The following is an 18,185-nucleotide window of genomic DNA, read 5'->3' as shown; positions in this document are numbered from 1 at the left end:
CCTCTATCCCTGGCTAGATCCAGATCTGCAACAAGTATGATATCTTTAGCACTCTTCTTTTTATCTTTCTTATTATACCCTCTCTCCCTCTATCCCTGGCTAGATCCAGATCTGCAACAAGTATGATATCTTTAGCACTCTTCTTTTTATCTTTCTCATTATACCCTCTCTCTTTTCTTCTTCCCTCAGAATTTTGAGTAGCAACTCTATATCTCGCCTCGTCATTCCGTTAAGAAGTATGTTTTTCAGCTGCTGCTAAAATCTTCTGAAATCTTAAGTGAAGATTCTCTGGTCAAAAGTTATCTGCAACACACTTTCACCTTCTGTCCTTAACGCTATGGTTTTTTTATATGCTCTTCTTTGAAGCATCTACTTAATCTTATCTTTTCTTTATTCCTTCGATCTTGCAAGCTTCGCTATTTATTGATGTTATCATCCTTGTTTTCCTGTGTAATGTTACATTAGTTGATTAGACAGTACTTATCTAACAACAAAATTATATTATTACCAGCTACAAAACAACAAAACAAGATGCCTCAAAAACAAGATTAAATTCTTCATTAACCATAAATTAATTTTACGTGAATAGACAATAAGTAAAAAATGACAATTTCTTAATGCCAGATAATATGATTAACAATGAGAAGTATAATGAATTATATTTCCATGCATTTTGGGAATATATTTAACCAGATTTCCTCATAGTTTCATTTCGCTTTGTAAGTATTATAGTAATCAAACGCTTTGCTCAAGTCAGAAAAAAATCTAAATCTCAAATATTCTTTTATGTCGTGTAAAGAATGTCTTTTTTAGATAATTATATATTCTATCCAAGTTTCTATACAATAGCTACATCCAATAATATACATAGTCAAGAAATAAATGTATTCAACAAAATTGATTTACTTTTTTCCATTTATAACTAACTATCTTCCCTCCAATTTTTTATATTGATTGTGTAAATTTTGTCTTTTTATATTCCCTTTTATATTTTGTTAGAAGCGCAGTCTCCATATAATTGGTATAAATCTGTATGCTAACTGTACAAGTATGATAACATAAAAAAGATCTTCTTAGCAGCTATGTGAGAAAGACTTCTGATATACTCGCAGTTTTCTATAAACTTAGAACATATTTAAGCTTTTGATATACCAATGTATTTAACTGCTGCGCTACTTATAGACATTAACGTCCTTGATATATTTTTTCCTCAAATAAACATCACTTATTGAGATTCTTGCCACGCGTCTTATCAAGAAATAGGTTCGTTATAAATTGATTTTATTTTATACCCTCCCCCAACTTTTTGTTGTCCCCCACCACTAATTTACCATCTCAACCTACAAATTTTATTTTGATAAATTATTAGAGAGTATCAATAACTCTCACGTAGAGGAAAAATTGTAATTTTTCTTTTGTCATCTTTCGGCAGCACAGTTACTCGTGAAGTTGTTTTTTTGTTACCTAATTATTTTATTATTTTCAGGCACCTGAAGATAACAGGATGTAAGCTGTCCTCCATCCCACCTCGTACCTTTGTTGGTCTGTCCAACCTGGAGACCATAACTATTCATACAGCTCAAGATGATGACATACCTACAGATGATGATGCTTCTGGACCAGTTGTTGTTGAATCTTCCACCAGTCCACAGCCAGTCCTTGACATTGATTACGAGGCATTCATTGGGCTGGTCAATTTGACCAAGGTTGATATTTCTAGAAATGGGATTGTGCAGGTGTCCCACCGGCTCCTGTGCAATCTGGGCCACCAGGTCGAGTTGAATATTAGCCACAATAGCATTGAAAATATTGAAGATCTTGGCTTTGGCGTTCAAGATGGAGGTTGTGACCTTCGCGTTGAACGTCTTGATATCAGCTACAATAAGATTAAATCATTGTCTGAAGGTGCTCTGGACAAAGCCACTCAACTTAAGCACGTGAATGCCGCGCACAATCAAATCAACGCGCTTGATCACGCGGCTTTTAGTAAACTAGCCAATCTGGAATATATTTCGCTGAGTGATAATAAGCTAACGGCCCTGCCACCCGGGTTATTTGACCATAATCCAAAGATAAAACACGTGGACATTTCTGAAAATAATATTGGGACTATTCACAAGAAAATTTTCAGGTAAAATTGATTTAAATTAGGATATTTTAATTTATATTTAATGAGGTTTTAAAATTATCTAGAAAAGTTAATACACCCAGAAAATAAATTATTTCTAACACACATCAGATAAAGTTAAAAACAAAATTAGTAAAATTGAGAGAAAAGGCCTGGAAAATGGAAATTGATGTAAAAACAGTGAAAAGAATGAGAGAAAGAGAAATGTAGAAGCTATTTAACCATTCCTTTTCTTTTCTCAACCTTTTTATACTAACTCACATACATAAACACATACATATAACCTTCTCAAACTAAAATCAATTTTCTTTTTCTTAGTAGCGCAGCTACTTTGTAATTATAGAATGTCCGTCAGTTAATCCCGACGTATTATATGAGACACTCAAAAAGATACGTACATAATTACTTCAGTCTTACAACTTAATTTTTTCTCTCTGTCAAGTACACTACTTTAAGTTTATATAATTTCTTTTAACAAGAACATTTATATTTTACATTTTCTATTTGACTTGATGCTCTACCTATGGATTCATTTGTCCTTGTTTGTTGTAGGAATAGGTTTATAAAGATACAATGCATATTCTAATATTCTATTACCTTTTCCTCACAACTATTTATATTCTACAAAGCAATATCTCCTACCATTTTCTATTGGTGTGCCTTTAATTACGCAAATTATTACATCAGAGCTGGATCTTTAAATGTGTAGCCGTTGCCGTAGCCGTAGCCGTTGCCACTGCCAGTGTGCCAATAAAATATGTTTTTTTAAGTGTTTGAAGTTTTTATGTATTATTATTATTTTTACTGAAAATTTAAAAAGTGGTTGTGATTTTAAGATCGCATATAGCCGTGGTTAATGGTTAATGGCTGTACGCAAAAACAACAATATCACCACTCCCCTTTAATCATAAAAATGTTACATCTGCCTTTTTTGTAAGAAAAAAGGCAAGCACTCCTGGTTCCACCAAACAATATCTTCATTATTATTACTCTGTACAGAAATACAATACACAGATATATTCACTCGGATAAATAAATTTTCTATATGTGTATGTTTTTTGTAAGTAGCAAAGCAGTGATAAATGTATGTTTGTCCGTCCGTGTGGGAACAATGTTTACTTTAAAAGACTAAAAACTTTTTGAATTCTGTCAAATGTCATTTCATTATTAAAAACTATTATCAATGGTAATACAAAATACTATTTTACTGTATAATACTTTACCGTCCATTTTGAAATCATGTTTGTATTTGCTGCGTTACGTCTCTGGACTTATGACATAATCCTTTTTTTCTCATGTAATTGTGAATTAGTAGAAAGAAAAATTTTTAAGAAGGGAAAGAATAATTTTTAATAAATTGGTCAACATCTCTTTCTTCCCTCAATATTTGCAATAATTAAGGCAAACATTTAATCTTTAGTATTAGGAAGAATATAAATCTAATGCCTATTGTCTTATCCCAATACCCATGAAAACCAATATAAGTATCTAAATGGGTTATCTTTACACTAGTATCTGCTAATATACATTATTCAAGTGTGTATTATATTATTTACTCCGCAAAAAATCTTAGATATATAATGTATTTACTTTTTTCCCTCGGTTTTTTCTCATTAGAAGCTTTTTTTTTTGTAATTTACTTTGCTGTTAATTTATTTAAAGTTAAAAACTCAATATTACTTTTTTTTATCAACGTATGGAATTAGTTCCAAACCAAATATATCCTAAATATTATCGAAAATCATTTATTAAAATTATTCAAAGCTCTTATTGACAATTAATAGAGTCTGATACTTAAATAGCTATATTTATACAACTTTAAACTTATGAAACAGTATAAAAAAATTGTTGATTCAATTAAGAATCAGGCCTATATGTTGTTGTGTGATGTATAGGCATGTTTAGTAAATTTATCAGGGATTCAGAATAGGACAATGGCAGATTAATAGATTTCCTTCCCTCTTAAAATTTGCAATTGTTGGTCGGTAATTATTACCTGAAGAATCGGGTTAAAATTAATTTATCTATAATTATGTTCCCTGTCACCCTGAGGCCTTTATATAAAGGTATGCATAATTTGGTACAGTATGTAATGTTTGCATACAAAGCGGCTGAGGTTTGTACTGTCCAACGACTTGTGTACAATTTATAGCATTTCAGCTGTAGCCGCTAGCGGCTAGCCGCTTTAATTTAGGGGGAAAAGAAAGAACACTAACTCTTATTAGGAAAATTGCCAATATCTCTATGATAACTGATTAGCCATTTTATTGTACAAACCCTAAAGTGCGAACGTGAGCCATATCGTATATAAAGCTTGGACAAACTGTACAAACACCCCGATAGGAACATGATCCTTTTCGGACACGTTCTCTGTAGTATATAATATATTGTGTGTAATAGTGTATGTGTATATGTTTAGGAATATGACTGATGTGGTATACATAAACCTCAGCAGAAACCATCTAGACCAGAACTGGCTCAAGGTATGTTCAATATTTTATTTTTTAGAACACTATTGGCTGCCCTTCAGCCTTTATGGGGCATTTAAACAGAGGAAAGAACTCCCATTGGCTTAAAACTGTCTTATAAAAATAGTAGTTTGATTTCTTATGAGAGGGGAACCGAATCGCATTGACAGTTAGGGACAGACAGACACACAAATTTTATATCTATTCACACAAGTTGTATAATCTTGTTGTATAGTAGCTGTGCAACTAAAACTCTAAATAGAACGGCACAAGTAAATAAGGTATTAAGCTCCATGTCAAAACCAATAATGACCAAATAATCTCTTAAAGACTAGGGTGCATAATAGCCAAACCAAATTGAGAATTTTTTTAAATGTCAAAATTCAATAACAGTTAAAAAAATTTTATACATTAAAGATTAATCTATCACTAAAAATAAAATAAAAATTAATTTCTTTTATCTTTACAAATCACAAATACCATAAAAAAATTTCGCTATAATATAACCATACCCCCAATAGGTGAATAGAAAAAGATCAATCTTTAACCTATGGTATTAAAAGAATCTTATTATGCGCCATTTTCCCTCACTTTAATTATTCTTTTACATTTACTGTATATGTACATCTGAACATTTTCTTTAATTAAAAAGAAAATGCAATTAAAACAAGAATGACATCTTCCATTTAATAGATAAATGTACGTGGTCAAGGAAATAACAAAAAATATCGAGACATCTTTCTTTCATAGCAACGGAGAAAATAATTTCTTAATTAATGCAGCTGAATTACAGACCGAAGACAATTGAAATTGAATAGTAGCTTAACAACTAGAAACAGACTAAATTTAAGTTAAAAACTTTTAATGAAATTCATTACCTACACTGCAAGTACATGTACAATAAATTGTAAACTTTTTCAACATAACATGTATTTAAAAATTACATTTAAGAAAAAGTAATTTTGCTCAAAGAAACATTATTATTTGTCATTGCTGTGTATATCTGTGTGTGTGTGTGTGTTTGTGTGTGTGATTTTGTATGTGGATATAAGCTGATTCAAAAAAGGAAAAGAATCAAATTGTCTTTTCTTTGATGTTACCAGCCTACACAGGAATAGATTAAGTGACAGATCAACCGAAGACAAATTAATATTCACCAATAATTTTTTAAACATACACTTTCTCACAGTTAAGAAAGGGTAAATTTGTTTTAAAATATTTTACTTTGATTAATTTGTCTCCAATTGACCTATCCTTAAATTGTTGAGACAGACACAAATATGTAGACATAAAGACACAATCAAATAGGTATGTCATACAGAAAGATCAGGGCTCGGCAGCAGCAGTTTTTTTTATAAACCTGTAGCAGACTTTCCAATTTTGGACAATCACTATATCAGCCATAGCAGACAATAAATCAACAATCCGCAGCTTAGTTTCATTATTTTTGTTAATTACAAAAACATCTTTGCTTTTAATAGCAAAAAACTACATCAAAACAGGCGGCTACTGTTCCCTGCAGAAAGTATGTGACCCGCATATTAGGACAATTCAACTATGTGCCTCAAAATAACTGCCTTTCAAAAACAATTTAGTTTAAGCAAATTGAAACTTTTAAAGATTTGATTTGTTTAACAAGTTCAATTTTTTCTCACAAGTAGGTACAAAACAGCTTGCTTTGGAAGTTTTTATTCTTGTTTAGTTTTACTGTTTATCTAACTATTTCTTTCATGTTAGAACATTTTCAATTAGCTCATGTTCAAAAAAAGTGTGGGCAAAATTTTGTTAACATTTTCATAACTTTTTATATAGATTTACTTTTTAGTAACGCAGCTACTCTTTAAGGTCTGTCTGGCAGTCTGTAGATCTCGATAAAATGCTGAAACTTTCCTTTGGTAATTTATTGATTTTAAAATTATATAAAATCAAATGATTTGTTTCTGCTACTTTTGGATACAAATGCCCTTGTTAACTTTTTGAATAGTTTATAAAATTAGGAATGTAAAATATAAATAGGTTTTTTTGATGTATAAAATATTCTTTTTTATCTATGCAGACTATTCTCTATCTTTGTGTTGGAGTTGATCAAATCAAAAATATATCTAGGTGTTCATTCATTTCCGCATGTCATCGCAATTATCAGTGTTATATTTTCGCAATATTGCTAAATATTATATTTATTAGGGGTGTTAAAGAGTAAGATTGAAACAAAGAGTTGGCCACTTAAAACTATTGTAAAAATATGCGGTTCTGATGATTTAAAAATGTGGAACATGTGCGGAAGAGATTGCACACCAAAATATCCAAGGGCATGTCTCCTGTTTACAAAGACTCACAATCTCATGAATATTTCAATTGTTAGGATGGGTTTGGGTTTCATATTGCAACCCATATCATGATTTCGGTGCAATGTAGTGTTTTATTGATAATATCTGCTTTCCTTCTCATATTTCTTTAATTATGATTGCTTTTGGCTTTACTGATTAATGCACCATCCTTGTTTTAATATTAATATTGTGATCAAAAGGCAGTTTTGTATTTCAATTAGTCACAAGAACTGAAAAAAAATATGCAATTTTTCACGGTAATGCTGCATTAATTAGACCACAGCTCAGTACATGGTAACTTGTACCTAAACTTTTGATAATTTTTGACACAGAATTTTCATTTAAAAATTATGTTTTGAGCCAATTTAAAACTTTAATTTAGAAAAAAAATGGTTAAAAATGGCCTACTAAAAAGTTGTATCTGTTAAGATAAGAAGTTCATAAATGCCTCGTTATATTTTATGGGTTCACGGAAGTTTTAAACTAATCAATTGTTATGCTTTATTCTTTGAATTAAGTTTTATACACCAGAAACAAGGAACAAATGATTAAAAATGCAATAATTAACATTTACATATACGATTCTTTAAAAATATTACAAGCTTTAAGAGATTAGTTTTGTTTTTAAAAAATAAGGGAAAATTAAAAATCAATTAGGCAACTAGTTTTTTCCTTTAATGGTTTTCGCCAAAGGTTTTGAGCTAAGATAATTGAATAAAGGTACTAAGAAAGAGAGGGAATGTCTGATTGAGCCAATAGGAGAATCGCATCGGAATTTACATTGGATCTCATTGGTTGAAATTGTGTACACATTTTGCTACAAAGGCATGTTTTTTTTCATTTCATACATACATAAAAGTCAGCTGTAAACAGTATATTTTCTTAGTAGAAAGCTTTGCGGAATCAGAATTAATTGCCAAAAAATTTCGTTTAAATTTAAAAGCTTAGTAACGAGGTGGATTCTTAAAAAAAAAGTTAGGCTGGCTACTCGCTGGTGAGGCAAAATTATTTTTGTGAAAAATCCTCCAAAATCGAATAAAAAAATATACAAAAATTAAGTAAAATCTTAAAGGGTTATTAACATATGATTTTGTTTAATTTTTGTAGATTTTTAATGTGCTTTTGGATGATTTTTCACAAAAATAATTTTGCCTCACTATCGAGTAGCAAGTCTATAATTTCTTAAGAATCCACATCAGCTTGAGTCGAAAGTAAACAATACTTTTGTCTGCTAAAAATGTTCCTTCTTAGATTTGACGAAAAAAGAGTTCAGAATATGCTTCTATTCTTCTATTTCTATTGATAATTGTCTTTCACTGACTTTTCAAAACTAAAGCCCGCGATTTATAGAGATGCTACGCCGTAAGGAAAAGGGAAGAGAATTAATTCTTTTGCAATAGTCTTGCTTCAAAGAAGCCTTACGAATCCGTGCAATCTTAAGAAGCGCAGCTATTCTATAACTAGGTTCAGTCTGTATGTCACAATGTCCTTGCAATCCATGTTTTGTAAAGTACATCGCTCTTGATAATCTCTGGTACATGATATTGCATGATTATAGGTATGTCATTAAAAACTTATATTTACTAAATTCTTTTTAATTTTTGTCCAAATTGTATTGCTGTGTTTTATATATACATAATTTTCCTTGTTGTATGAATTAATAATTTTGGCAAAGATCTGCATATTTTTTTTATTCAGGTCATAGTACATCTTTTCATCTTTTATGATAATAGAAAAAAATCTTTTATAAAAAAGTTTTTATAAGTTTTATAAAAAAAACCTTCGCCAAAAGCATTTTTTTTGGAAAGCATTTGGTAACCTCTTATACCTTGGTAATTATTTTTTGCATATTATTGTGGCATTAGGAAGTAACAGGGATGCAGGGATTGGGCAATATAAAAAATAATCTTATTTTTAGTTAACCTTCTACCTTTGTTAACAATATTTCAGTTTATTGATGTTAGTAAAATTATTAGCCTCAAACAATATTAAACAATAAGAACTTGAGGAAGATTATTTATCTTCATGGTCCCATCCTCGTATTCCTGGGAAGTAGGAAATCATTATGCAATAAGAATTAAGATTTAAACATTAATTATATGTCTCCACACACTGCATTTCAATTTTGCATCCTGGTATACTTCAAACAAACAATTTTTGATTTTTTTTATATAATAAGATGCAAACGTGATTATTTTTCATTTTTGTAAATTTAAATGAAACAAAATATTTAAGATATATGAAACTGTACTAAGATATGCACTTCTAATTTAGTTTATATGAAGCAGAGTGACCCCTTTAAAGTTTACTCTTCCTTAATATGCATTTACATTTATGTATGTATTTAACAAGTACATAAATGTTTATCATTAAAACAATTTTAAAAATTTGATATTGGTCAAAAAAGACTAAAGATTTGTGTTGAAGTACCCAAAGTCCTCTATTATGATCTAAAACTAAAGAACAAACAGAATAAATTGTAGAGTAGCTTTGCTCCTAATATGTATGAATTGTGCAATTACATGATTAATGAATTTCAGGATGCATTTCAAAGCCTAATCCAGTTGGAGTTCCTGGATTTATCATCAAATCACATCTCCAAAATTGACAAGAAGATATTCAGAAGTCTACAGGTAAAACTTTTTTTTATAATTAATCAAGGCATATTTATAATCTATAAACACCTCTTGGTTATTTCCAACTTTTCTTTAAAAAGTAGGGAAAAAGCCGAGTTAATATTAAAGTTTTGGTGGAGTTTTTCTCACCAGCTAAAAAAGTATTTTATTTTTAACAGTCTTTAAATTTGAAGTTTATTAAATTTAAAAACATATTCCCTAAAATACAAGTAATTGATATAAAAACAATAAATAATTCAATAAAAAGTTTAAACCCGAGGTTAACCGAAGCAAAGCAACATTGAAGTGAAGACTTTATTGTTTTGAAATGTTTTCCCTGAATTTCAATTTAATTTCCTGTCCCTCTCTTGTGTATACCTGTCATGGAGACAACACCTGGATTTATTTGGCTGGCAGGCAATACTAGGCCACGGCTATCAATATGCCACGCCATTTCAAATATATCAATTATAGGTAAAAGCATCAAATTGGAATAAAACAATGGCTAGGCTCAATTTCCCCTCAATTTTTTTTTTGGTGTCCAAACACACTCGCCAAAATTATAAAATTTGGATGATTTTAAAGATTATCAGCACAGCATTTCATTTCAACAGAACTACTCTTTAGTACACTTACTTAAGTCTTATTTCTTTATATCTTTTTTGCAAATGTGATACTAGCAGAGTAGGGAAATTTTCGCCTGCTTGATAGAACATTAATAACATAAACATAATAAAAGATATAGCAAAACTTATGATTCCTAAAATTGGTTGGCATTTAATTTTAACTAGAATCACTTTGATTTTATAAAAATGATTTTTTTTATTATTTGTCATCATGTTTAAATATCTGCATAATGTTTCATATTCAACTGAAAAACATTATAGCACAAAAATAAAACGTAAGTTTGTGCTGTTCTGTTGGTTTGATGGCTAGGAGAAAGTGATAGCCCACTAAATTTTGTGACTTATATTTGAAAATTCTATTTGTTTGAATATAAAGTTCTACATTTCATTCTTTTATTTATTCCAGCTTTGATCCTTTCAATGGGAGAGGGATATTTGTGGATTTAAGATAAATTAGTAGTCCACGCCCCTCTCTCCCCCTTGTATTAAATTACCAGCCACTATGTAATTTTATAAATAGGAATTTTGAATATTATTTATGGTCTAATCCCTTGTTCGTGAATCCTTCACACTACATTTCAACGTGAATATACCACTTCACAACTTCAAAAATCTTATATTACACCTCAAATTTTAAATTTTCTTTTATTAAAAGGAAAAAATCCATTAAATACAAAATATTTGAAATGTAAATAAATTAACAAAAAATTAATGTAATGAATCCTTTTGAGCAATTATTTTATCTCATTAGAGGATATTTTCAATTTATGTACGGTTATATCATTATAGTTGCAAATGTTTTTGTCAAAAGATGAAACAATAATTTAGATTGTCGAAAAAAGGGTATTAAAACTACAGTTTGTATTTTTTTAGTGAAAAAGTTAAAAATGGATTCTACCTATTAAATATTTATTACTTTATTACTACAACCTTTTTATTTAGTTTTTGCTGTAAATATAGACTATTTTCATCAATCTAAAAAAACTCTATATATTTGCCCTGTTGTTTTTTTGTTGCAAGAAAGGACAAATTAAATTGCTTTAATGTTTTAGAGATATAATTTTATGAGGTGTAAACATCCGAGGGTAATTAAGTAGCCTAAATACATACAAAAGGATTGTCAGATTTAATATATGTTGCTGTCAAATTATTGTTTTAATTTATGTATAAAATCATTTAATTATTTCATTAAATGCTTATATTTAAATACTTATTTATAGGAAGTACTATTTGAGGGCAAGATCCCTTTAAAAAGTTCTTTATCTATTTTAACATTTTCTTATATTTTCAGTCATTGAAGTACCTCAATCTTGCAAACAACCGTCTTGCGGAGCTAGATCCCCTGTGCCTGGCCTCCGTACGGTCGCTGGTGAGCCTCCAGCTGAACCAGAACAAGCTGGACTCCTTGTCTAACTCATTGTTCATCTCCACCCCGAGGTTGGAGAGGTTGAATCTGTCCCAGAATAAGCTGCAGAGCCTCAACAAGGATCTGTTCAAGAATGTAACAAATTTAAGGTATTAATTTATTAATAATCCATCTAACATAAATATTAGTGACTTCTTGACAAAACTTATACTTCTGCATACTACTTAACTGTTTTTTTTTTCATTAAGTTGTTACCTCGTTTTTGCTGCGATACTTTTAATATACTTATTTTATTTTAATTGAAAAATACAACGTTAATAAATAACAAAACTCTTGAAAATAAAACTTCAAGAGGTTAAATATTGAAGTTAATCTGCTTAAGATTTATTTAAGAACCAAATTTTAATGTTTATATTTTAATTTTAAAATATGTCATTTTCAACATATTTAAATAAAGTCTACATATTTAACAATTTAATATATTAATTCGCTAATCTTTCTAGAGATAAAACCTAATAAACCACGCATTTTTCAACATAACATATCTTTCCTAATCTGTTTTACCAGAATTCTATTCGCATCATTATTTCGAAACTTTGATACAGACGTAAATTTGTCTTTTTTTTTTCATTTGTTTAAACTACTGAACATTGATCTCCAGTGTCAAATTAACTCCACCCTAAAATATGTTTAATTTAGAAACCTGGATATCTCTAAGAATCAGCTGACCGAGGTGCCCCGCGGGCTGACCAGCCTGCAGTCTCTGGACATCAGCAGCAACATCATAGGCGTGCTCAGGAGAGAGGACTTTGAGAATATGGACAATCTGACTCATTTGAGCATCAGTGGCAATGAGATTTCTCGAATTGAGGTTCGTTTAACAATATTTTACAGAATTAGACCTATTTTATTTGTCTTAAATCATCGAGTATTAATTCTTTGTATTAATAAACCTTAATTTTTTTTAGGGCAACACTTTCAACGGATCCGCCAACATAACTCACCTGGATATGTCCCGGAACCGCCTGCACACTCTGGAACAGTCCACCTTCCAGCCGCTGGCCAAGCTGACCCACATGTGGCTGAGCATGAACCAGCTCAAGGACATCAACGGCCTCCTGACCAACCAGAATAATATTAAATATCTGAATTTGTCGTCCAATGCGCTGCAATGGTTTGACTATGCCTTCATTCCAAATTCATTACAGACACTTGATTTACAGGTATAATTTTGTTTTACTTGTTTTTTACAATATGCTTGCAATTATGGTAAATTTTTTCATGAAATAATCAATTTTATAAAAAATACAACCAAACACAAACTTTGCTGCTTGCCATTTTGCTAGGGCCTACATTTTATTGCTTCTGCACAATTTGTTGTAATTCAGCCCATTTCTCCGCTGCCCAATATGAATATGTATATCTTGGTTTCTGAGAGCAAAGAAGAAAAATTAAGATAATGTCATTTGGCCTAATACATAATGTGTATAAAATTCTCATTATTCAAGAATTAACATTTCTAATTGTGCAGTCAGAATAAAACTATAGGGCCTGTCCGAAATAAAGTGAAAGTGAGTAAAAATAATCTTTCATATTTCTTTTTTTTTAGGATAACAACATTGAAGAGGTTGAGAATTATTACACGCTGAAGGATGGTTTTGATCTGCAATATCTGGACGCCAGCAAAAATAAAATCAAGAAACTTGGCGTGTTTTCACTGCTTAACAGCCTGCGTGTTATTGTCCTAAGTCACAATCAAATCTCAAACATTGGGCACAACACATTTTTCTCCAAAACCAACCTAACCCTAGTTGACCTACGTGCTAATAAGATCAGCCAGCTTGGATTTGCCAGTCTTGTGATTTCTCCGGAGATGAAAGTGAAGCCACACTTCTACCTGTCCGGCAATCCGTTCCACTGCACTTGTGACGTACAATGGATGGTCTCGCAGCGATCAGCTGATCGTCTGCCACAGCTGACCGACCTGTCACAGATTGAATGTCTGGTTAACTACAACGGGAACTCGACAGTACTGGCCCGCATGGCTGAAGTCAAACAGCATCAGTTTTTGTGTGAATACAGCAGCCATTGTTTCTCCCTCTGCATGTGCTGTGACTTTTATGCTTGTGATTGTCGTATGCAATGTCCTGACGGCTGTTCCTGTTACCACGACACAACCTGGTCCGCCAATATAATCCAATGTTCAGCCCGACAAAATCACAAAGTACCGCCGCTAATCCCTATGGATGCAACCAGTGTTTTTCTAGATGGAAATGACTTTAAAGATTTGTCAGGACAAATTTTCCTGGGCAGGTCAAGGATGAAAACATTGCATTTGAACCGCAGCAGAATTGTGACCATTAGCAATAATACATTCTCCGACCTTCATGATCTTCAACTTCTTGACCTCAGCTACAATTATATTCAAAACATCCAAGGCAACGAATTTTCAAATCTTGTAAATCTCAAGTATCTATACCTGCAAGGAAACAAGTTGTTATCCATTGCAGATGAGGCATTTAGACCATTGAAGTCTCTAGCTCATTTGCGGTTAGATGATAACCTGTTGACAAACTTCCCCATCTGGGAGTTGGCGTCAAATCCGTACATCACCGCCCTCCATATTGCCCATAACTTATGGACTTGTGATTGTGATTTTGTCAATAAATTCCGCATGTTTGTGGACGCACATTCAGACAAAGTTTTGGATGCTGGCCTCCTGCAATGTATGAATCAGGATCTACCTGAAAAGATTCATTTTCAAACTGACAAGACATGTGTTGAGTCAAACAGATCAGACACAATTTTGGGAACAACAGAACTTTTGATTATAATCATTGTGTGTTGCCTTTTGATACTTCTAATTGCAATCTGTTTAGTTATTTGCAAGAATCAGAAACGTGTCAAGAAAATGTTGATGTCAAACGATGGAATTAACAAAGTTACCCGTAAAATATTTGAACGTCGTGTTGAAAGTGTTTGTGATATATTTATCAGCTACAGTTTGGACGATGAACACATTGCCATGAAAATCGCTGATAGATTGTCTGCTTATAAAGTGAATTTACAATATAAAGACAGTGCAGCCGCCAAATCTAATGCGAAGAGCACCTTAATTATCCTCTCCAAGTCATATATTGCCAAGGAATCCGAGACAATCTCAACTCTGTGCCAACAGCTGATTCTGAACACACGCAATGTTTACAATATTGTTGCTACCGAGGAGATAGATCCCAGCGTGCATGCCAACACAGAACTTGATCATGTACTCAAGCTGAGCCGTGCCATATTGTTTTGGCAAGATCTCAAATTTTGGGAGAAGCTGCTGACGTTGATACCCGCTTCCATAGCGGACAAAATGGTTGTGAGCCAAACGAACTATTCTGGGTCAGGTGTTTATGGGGAGACAGATTTAGTTAATCAGCAACATGAATACAATTCAACGCTGACTCTGTCTCAAAGTCAGATAAAGCTAAACACCCTAACGCCCAAGTCAAGGTTAAAGCCATCCATATTTTCTGCCGTCGAGTCCAACAGCGAGTTCATCTACCTCACGCCGAAGCCGAAGAAGGCACGTTGCCAACAAGACGGTGTGCTGCACGGCGACAGGTTTGATACCCTGCACGGGCGCAGCAACTCTGAGGTGTACCAGCAGATAATTGACTCGCCCGAGCTAAGCGGCACCTACCATCAACGTTCCAGATCACATCACGCCCCATTACCTGTGGGGGCAGGTATGCAACCATCCAATGCACCCAGTCCGTTAATTGGCACCTACAACCCCCGCCACAGTGCCCTTGTTCAGTCGCCCCAGTCAGACCACATGGCCATGGAGCAGAGCAGCAGCGGTGGCAGCAACAGTGGGGCTGCCAGCGGCAGTGGTGGTAGCGCGGCTGACTCCCGCCAAATGTACGGGTCATCTTCGTTTATCTACAAGCTTATTAACTCCGCCCAACAACAGCCGCAGCATCAACACCAGGATGAGGGATTGCTGACCACAACCTCACCTCTCCAGCATCCAGATATTTATGGAGGAGGTAATGAGTATGAGCACCAGAGGTCGAGATCTCTAATGCAACAGCAGTTGGATCAACAGCAACAGCAAATGATGATGGCCTCAACGGCCTCCAGAAATCCTGTGATACATCAGAAAAGCAAGTCAGCCATCGCCAGACAGGGTAACCATATTCTAATGGACCAAAACGGCATCATGGGCCGAGGTAACTCCTACGGCCACCTAACCCTGAACCGGCCAAATGAACTTACGAACGGCGGCCACTTTTTGCAGCAGCAGCAGCTAGTCTCCAGAATGCCACCAGGACCCGGACATGTGACACTAAGTAGGGTCAACTCAAACGGTCAAATTCCCAATAATGTCCGCGTGTCTTCGCCAAGTCACATGACCAGCCCGTTGCAGCAGCAAGCTCAGGTCAACCACTATCTGAGCAATAATATTATTAACGGCGGTGCCGGTCTTAATATGAATCATAGTCAAGGCTACCTGTACACAACTAGTCCTGGAGGCGAGGGTATGATGAGCCCTCTTGGCGGCGGCGGTGTAAACGGGTCATATAACCACATGCAGGATGGCGGTATGTCAGCAGCCCAGCATAGAAAATATCCGTCAAACATTGCGGATGAGGAAACGGCGAGCAGCCGACATAGTTCACCTTCAGTTATTCACCAAAGATCAAAATCCACGCCTTATCAAGGTTTTGTGGTTTAGGGACATATACTATATATGAAAAAAGTGATAACAGACTATTATTACAGAAAATTTTGATGCCTTTATTTAGAGGCTACCATCACTTGTTTTGTTATTATGATACCAATTATCAAATCACAATTTACAAAATCAAAACTTCCTCTTTAGCCCCAAAAATTTTGTTTTGTGTTAATTTTGAATAATAATCTCCTGGCCTTTATAAAATACAAATAAAAGCTATGTTCATATTTATAAATAAAGATATAAGTATAACTTCTCAATTTGTCATTTGCAGTAAAAAAAACTTGGTATAAGAAAAAGCTTAGTCTTGATATGAATTGCTTATTTTGTTCCTCACATGTACTGTTATAATTTGCCTTTGATATTAGAAGATTTTATTACTCTTTTTTTTATAAAAACTTACATTAACTGTAGAAATGCAAAGTTCATTTTGTTGTTTTTTACTTTTGGGTTTCTCAGGGGTTTTAAATCTCAAAATGTGAAAGTGTAATAAAATTTTCAAGTGTTTAGGGTGGATTATTGCAGTGTACAAACACACATTTTATACAATATCATAATGCATTACAAACAATTCAAAGTATAAATTATAAATACATATAAATAATATTTCCTATTAAAACAAAATATTCCTTTTTTATTGTTTAAAATAAATGCCAAAATTAACGTTAGCTTGTCTTCCTAGCATTTTTCTTTTTCCTTATTATAAAAAAAACATTTAATTAAATGAATTTTATTAATTTCATGTTCTATAGTGGCTGAGTTTATTTATAAAAACTAAAAAATCCTCAATTAATCTTTAAATAACTATCAAGATTAAAAGCTAATTGTATAAAATTACTCTCCACTTTAATTATTATTATTGTACTTAAAAGTATCATTTAACTTGTTTATATATAAAAAAAAACCTGGCTGTGATTAAAATAATCTAAAGGAAAGAATTTACTCTTCTCAGAAGTTTTTGTTTACTTTTTGAAAGTAAAACATCACAATTTTTGTGTTACACCATAATCCAAAACTCAATGTGAGTAAACATAGTGAAAATTGTATTCCTTTGTTTAAAAATTTATTACAGATCTTTAAATAATGCTTTAAATTCCTACTAACAATCCAAAACGATAAATAATTTTTTTTTTGGAAAAATATAAATTGTGAAATTTAAAACTTTATTTAAAGAACTGTATTGAAGCTTTAAAATTTTAAAAATACAATTTTTACCGTGTCTTAAAAATGTTACCAAAAGTTCTTTTTTTGTTATACACTTTAATTTAAACTTACTGTAGCATAAATGTAAAGCTTAACATAAATTAATGATCTTGAAAAGACTTTCCATTTTAATTTATTTACAAGAAAAATTAGGAAAAACTGTTGTATGCAAAAGTTGTCTAATTTTATCTCCTGTGTGCCACAATTTTAAATTGCCATAAATTTTCTCTGTCATGCAAGTCTTTAAAAATATTTTTTTTCATAACTTTTTTTGTATTAGTTTTTTTTATTTATTAGGTATAGTTTTTTTTCTTCAAATAATATGGTATGTTAAAAAAGAAAAATAGTTTTAAAGACTTGCAAAATTTTACAGAGTATAGTTAATGTTCTTAGAAACAAAAATAACTTTTTTCTTTTCTTTGGGTTTTGTTCAAAATTTCCCTTTAAAAATGCCATTTTATTCTAGTTTTAAAGTAAAGTTTTATATTTGACCCTCGAATTAAAATAACCTAGAAAAGAGAAAAAATGATTGTGAATTGTCATATTTATTTGTTTATTTGTTATACATACTTTAGATAAAAATACATTTTATGAGTCTTGAAATTCAGTCTTGTTTGATTGTTAGTTTGACAAGGGTGAAAACATCCAAATATAGCGAAACACAGAAAGATCTGTCATGTATCAAGAAAACAGACGTGATAAAAGTAGAGTATTAGATAAAGATAA

The 18,185-nt window shown here is 32.1% G+C and overlaps 1 protein-coding gene across 2 annotated transcripts in view; it reads left to right on the top strand.

The window, feature by feature from the left end:
- LOC145313537 (uncharacterized) overlaps positions 1–17,694 on the top strand; it is a 100,961-nt gene extending 83,267 nt beyond the window's left edge. Inside the window, exons 3-10 of one of the 2 annotated variants that reach the window (XR_013877365.1) lie at positions 1,487–2,131; positions 4,548–4,611; positions 9,464–9,556; positions 11,456–11,679; positions 12,230–12,401; positions 12,499–12,753; positions 13,140–16,595; positions 16,782–17,694. Coding sequence is in view for 1 of the 2 variants with exons in the window: in XM_080152985.1 (XP_080009111.1) it covers positions 1,487–2,131; positions 4,548–4,611; positions 9,464–9,556; positions 11,456–11,679; positions 12,230–12,401; positions 12,499–12,753; positions 13,140–16,256 (4,570 nt within the window). In the remaining variant the exon portion in view is untranslated. Of the gene's footprint in view, positions 1–1,486; positions 2,132–4,547; positions 4,612–9,463; positions 9,557–11,455; positions 11,680–12,229; positions 12,402–12,498; positions 12,754–13,139 lie in introns of both variants that reach the window. The other variant, XM_080152985.1, reaches the window with a different exon arrangement.
- The last annotated feature ends 491 nt before the right edge of the window (positions 17,695–18,185 follow it).

The sequence above is a fragment of the Acartia tonsa genome, chromosome 3, assembly GCF_053477335.1.
Source record: "Acartia tonsa isolate MP-2025a chromosome 3, ASM5347733v1, whole genome shotgun sequence".
Classification (NCBI taxonomy): Eukaryota; Metazoa; Arthropoda; class Copepoda; order Calanoida; family Acartiidae; genus Acartia; species Acartia tonsa.
This window is presented reverse-complemented; position numbering and strand designations above follow the sequence as displayed.